The sequence below is a fragment of the Athene cunicularia genome (genome assembly GCF_003259725.1).
Source record: "Athene cunicularia isolate RWA chromosome 22 unlocalized genomic scaffold, athCun1 chr22_part1, whole genome shotgun sequence".
NCBI lineage: Eukaryota > Metazoa > Chordata > Aves > Strigiformes > Strigidae > Athene > Athene cunicularia.
In genome coordinates this window covers 2,923,982-2,929,192 of record NW_020799128.1, presented here as the reverse complement: position 1 = coordinate 2,929,192, position 5,211 = coordinate 2,923,982, and the positions used below count along the sequence as shown (strand labels likewise).

General features: G+C 57.1%; 1 protein-coding gene across 1 annotated transcript in view; it reads right to left on the bottom strand.

Annotated features, from left to right (window-relative positions):
- Positions 1-4,802: 4,802 nt before the first annotated feature.
- The window catches only part of PEBP4 (phosphatidylethanolamine binding protein 4), a 36,139-nt gene continuing 35,730 nt past the window's right edge, over positions 4,803-5,211 (bottom strand). Inside the window, exon 6 of the mRNA XM_026863140.1 lies at positions 4,803-5,107. Within this exon, the coding sequence (XP_026718941.1) occupies positions 4,862-5,107 (246 nt within the window). The 3' untranslated portion in view covers positions 4,803-4,861. The remainder of the gene's footprint in view (positions 5,108-5,211) is intronic.

Here is a 5,211-nt window from a genome sequence, read left to right as displayed (position 1 = left end):
GGGGGGCTTACACACCCCCCTGCCAGCAACTGCTCCAGGCACTCTGCCTGCCCTCCTGGAGTGTTGGGCAACGCTTCGCCTGGCACTTCATCACTCGGGCATGGGCAGGGCGAGGTGTGGGCAGACAGACCGGCAGTGCCCTCTGCTGCTCTTGGTCCCCGGCCACCAGTTGGGGACCACGGTGGGCTCCCCACTGTCCCCAGGGCGGGGGGGCTGCCTCCACGGTGCAGCAGATGATGGGCAACGGGCATCTCCCTTGGCGCAACGGTCATCGGGGCAGGCTCTGCCCCACAGCATCCCCATCCTTGAGAGGGCACCCCGGGGAGCGGGGGACAGCATCCGGAGGGCAGCATCCTCCCATGGCCGGGGGGGCCCGTGGGTGTGCGGCGAAGGGGGGAGGACGGGGAGGGATTTCTTTTTAAGAGATAAGGTGGGTGGCGTGCGGGGATGCCAGCTGGCGATGGGCTATATTTCTACTGACAAGGCTTTACCCTGTAGGTGTGAGGAATTCCAATTAAATATTCAGCCTATTTGTCTGTGTGTGGGAGAGGGTTTGCTGTGCAGGAGGAAAGCCTCACATTCAGCTCGGTAGCTAACCATTAAGAGAGAAATTAGCTCAGTTCATCAAGGGAAGCCAGCGGAGGGTTTTCCTCGCTCTCCTACCTTGTTCCGGCCCTCGTTCAGAAACAGCGGGGAGTCAGACCATTGCATTTTGTAGGGGAGAGGCGAGCCGGCCGGCGGAAGCAGATCCCAGCCTGGGAAAAACCTTTTTTTCCCAATGCCAAGGGGATGCGATCCCAGCTCAGCCCACCCCATCACTTCCCCAGAGGCCGCCGAGCGAGATCGATGCATCGGGAGCGGGGTCGGAGGGGCGCGGGCGCTGCAGATTTAATTGCTCTCGCATTTACCGGCCACTTCCTTTCCGAGTCATTTACAATGCATTAATTAATTGGTGAGAACCAAAAGCCCTCGCTTGGAGATGATCTTTTTAAGCCTGCCAGCAGCACCCCGCGAGAGTTGATGCTTTATCGATGAAGGGCCCTTTTGCTGGGGCAGCGCTGGGCGGTGGCAGACGGGATCGATGGGGCTTCAACGATTGCCCCTGCCCACATGTGGGTATCTGGGGTCAGGCTTGAGGCAGCGGAGAGGGTGGGTTGCAAATCCCCTGGGATTACACCCGTGACACCAGCTAGAGGTGAGAACGGGGTGAAAAAAATGGCATTTTGGTACCAGGGATGCTCCTTCGCACAGCACCCGAGCGCGGGTAGGATGGAGAAAGATGGGGCCGGATCCTGCACTGATCTGGAGGGGATTTGAGAGAGAACAGCGTTTCCGAAAAAATAAAAGCTGCCATCGAGCTGATTTCACCACTTTCTGGAACCTGACGCGTTTCTGCCCTTTTGAAATAGCTTTCAGTCTCAGAATACCCAAATTTTAAATAGAACCTAAAGCGACAAGAATAAAAAAAAAAAAAAGACGACTTTTTCACGAAACCACAAATGATATCCTGTTTCCCTCCTTCACAGCGCCTCTGTTTTGGGGAAGAGAAGTTGTTCCTGACGGGAATGAAGCCATATTTTCCCTCTCCTGAGTGAAAGCCAACCACCGGCCTCCCCCAGGCCATGGCCAGCGCCGGGGGCTCAGGTCCCAGGACCCGCTCACTGCAGTTTAAGGCCTCTGAAAGTTGGGCCCAAGCATTTTTCAGAGGAAAATGAAGCTGTGGGTGATGGGTGATGGGGTGATGCTGAGTGGGGGGACATGGACATCCTCATCTACAGGGGTCCTCATGCTGCACCATCCCCTCCCTGATTAAACCAGACCAGCGTGTGGCCTCACCGGGGCGAGAGACTGGGTTTAATCGGCTTAAATCCTCACTGTACATTTCAGAGAGAAAAATTAATCCTTTGGTCAAACTCCAGCCGTGTCTCTTCCGGGTGAGCAAACCCAGCCGCAGGGACTCGCTCGGGGACAGCCCTCCCACCCTGGGGACACGTTTGCTGGTGACTTTGCTGATGCATCCGACACGGCTCCAAAAGTAATTAGTGAGCGAAAGCCACAGCCCCGTCCCATGGGATGCTCCCTGCCACGCCAAGCTCCCCGATCCGCGCCCCGTGCGCGGGGATGAGCTCCCCGACCCCCTACCCGTACAGAGCATGTGTGGGGCCTTACGGGGGATTTTTTACCACCAGCAAATCTCCTTTGGCTTTGCTGTCAGCTTTATGGGGCAAAAAACACCTTTTTGGGGCCGAGCACCTCCACGGAGGACAGAACCCCCCCCCAAGGCCCAGCCCTGCCGCCTCCCCGCCCCGACCGCGCTGCTCCTCCAGCAGCATCCTCAGCTTTGGCATTGCTACATATACATTTTATTTTATTTTTTCCCTTTCTCTTTCTTTTCAAATCAGAAGCCAGAAACTCCATAGCAACCCGCGGCTCCCAGGGTCTGACTCCAGCGCTTTGATCGCGCTGTCACTTCGTTTAAGGCTACACCCCGGTAGGTGTGAGGAACTCCAATTAAGCATTCAGCTGGCTTGCCTGTGTGGGGGGACAGGCTCTGCTGTGGAGGAGGGAAGCCTCGGCGCTATCGCGGTGACTAATCGCTCAGACACCGGTTGTCTGTGGCACCAGGGGAGGGCAGGGAGAGGGTTTTCCTTCACCGTGCAGCTGCCTCTGCAATTCCCTTTTCGGGAGATATTGCGGCTCCCCGCCGGGCTCGGGGGCTCCCAGGCGGAAGCTGGAAAGATCCCAAGCATCTTCCCGGCGTGGCTGGGACTCCGCCGAGATGCTGCTGAGGATCTCGCTGCTGCGGCCCTGGGTTCTTGCTGCTCCCCCCCTGCGCAGCTACCCGGGTCGCGTTTTTCAGAGGGAAACCAGATTTGGAAGTTTTTAAGGTGCGTGTTTGTGCCTCGCCCATCCCTTTGCCTCGGAGGAGCGGTTGGTGCCTCCGCTGTGCCCGTGCTTATATGCCCTTTGGATGAGCATCCATAAATTTAGGTGAGCATCATTAAATTTGGGTGCCAGGCCTCAAGTGGAGTATCTGGCCCTTGGCTGAGCTCCCACGGGGAGCGCAGCAGAGGATCCCACCCTCAGCCACGAGCCCTGGCCCTGGCAGAGATCTGCCCGGTTGCCAACAAGGGCATAATTTGCCGCCTCATTTCCCGCATTCCCTATGGAAAGAGCCCGGCTCCACGCATCCGTCCGGCTGGCGGGGGTGCCACAGCACACCGCAGGGCACAGCATCCCCCAGAGCACCCCAAAACCACCCCCCAGGCCTCAGCAAGGATATTTTCCTGGTGGTTGCAACCCCAACTCCCTGGGGGATCGTGCCTGAGGGTGATGGAGAAGTAGGGGATGCGGGTGCCTTGGTCCCAGCCCAGGACGATGCCCCACGCCAGCGAGGACACCAAGGTGTGGGGGGGTGTGCTCGGCCTTTTTAAGCACCTGCATGAGCAAGGGCAAGAGGCGAGGAGCAGGCCAGCCGGCGCGGCTTCGCCCCCGCTCCCCGGGGAGGCGAGAAGGGGGCCGGCAGCCGCCCCCCGCCACCGCCGTGGGCAGCGGCAGGATGTGCTGTCCCTCCCCTGCACTTCCCAGCGAGCGCTTTACATAACTTCTGCTGCTTAGTCACAGCTTCGACTCTTTTTTTTTTTTTTTTCCCCTTTTTTTTTTTTAAATTTTTTTTTTTTTTGGAGCGATTTTCTCAGCCGCATCAGAGCGCGAGTCATTTCGGCAAGGGAAGTCCCTTCCTTTCTTCCGTTCCCTTGGTAACTGCACAAATTTGCCTTTCAAATGATTCATGACCGGGGTGCTGTAGGAGTTCCCTCCTCCAACACAAATCGCTCCCACACAGCCACACATGCCCGATTAATCATTGATTAGCGTCTCTTCCGCAAGGTAGACCCGGCGAGCACACGGTCCCGCCGCTCTCCTCCGGCCATCGCCATGGGGGTCCCCGGGTGTTCACCGGGGGGGCGCGAACAAGAGTTTGCAAGAAATCCCATCCCTGGACACATTTCATAGAAATATCCCCGGCGTGGCGGGGACACAACGCCGATGGGAGCTCAGGGCTCTCCGTGGGGCCAGCGATGAAATCAGAGCTCAGCTCTGGCTGATGGTGATGGGTAAGCCAGCCCTCAACTCCTAATTGCCTCGGAACAACTTTATTTTTGATTTAATTTTTATTTCCCCTCCACCGACCGCCTTAGACTAAACAAGAGGCGAGCGGAACTGAAGGGAAACGGGGCGTGCCGTAGGGTCAGCCACCGCCGTGGACAGGCCGGAGGGACAGAGCTCAGCAGCAAGAGAAAAATGAGCCAGAAAAGTCCTTTTTGGACCTGTGGTGAGGGAGATGCAATGAGGCAGAGCATCAGCCCAGGCTGAGTAGGGCCACGATGGGCCTCCACATACCAGTACCTGCACCACGGCTCCCACGGGAGTGGGTTGGGATGGAGCCGGGAGCCAGCGCCTGGTTGCTGGGAGCATTTCAATTGGAAAATAAAATTAAACTGCGAAATATCTCCGTACCGTCTTGGTACGTTTTATCTGATTTATTCTCTCCTCGTTAAGAGGAGCTAATTAACAAACCATCGTTTAAATAAACAGCAGCGAGAGTGTTTGTAACCTCCGCTTTATTGAATTGTGACAAATTATTAGCCTTTGCATGTTAAATGAAATAGAAGCATCAAGGGAAAAAAAAAAAAAAAAAAAAAAAATGCATAACGACGATACCTGCTGCGGAGACAAAGGGACCAATTCACAGGGCAGCTCCCGGCGAGTGCAACAAACTGCGTGTCTGGCGCAGGAAAACTCCGAAAACAGCCGGGTTTCTGGATGCTGGATGCTTCAGCACCACGGCTTCCGCTTAAATTCATCCCTGTGCAATGGCAGGGCCTAAGCAAAGCCAAGAGCCTCCCCGGGACGGGCCTGGGCTGCGCAGGGTTGAGCGGAAAAAACTACGAGCAGCTCGCTGCCGGCAGCCCCGGCGTGCAAGAGCCTCTTTGTAGCCGCCGTAAGCACCTCGCTCATCATGGATCCTCGGCAATATAATGATAATAATCACGGAACTCACGTCTGTCAGCCCGGGTGCAGCCCCGAGTGCTTCGCTCGGCATCACCTGTGCAGAAGAGGAAGGTGCTGCGTGGCCGGGGGCTGAGCCGGGCGCGGGGGCTGCAGCCCTGACGCGGTGCCGGGGGGGCAAAGCGGTGGCCGTGTGCCCTG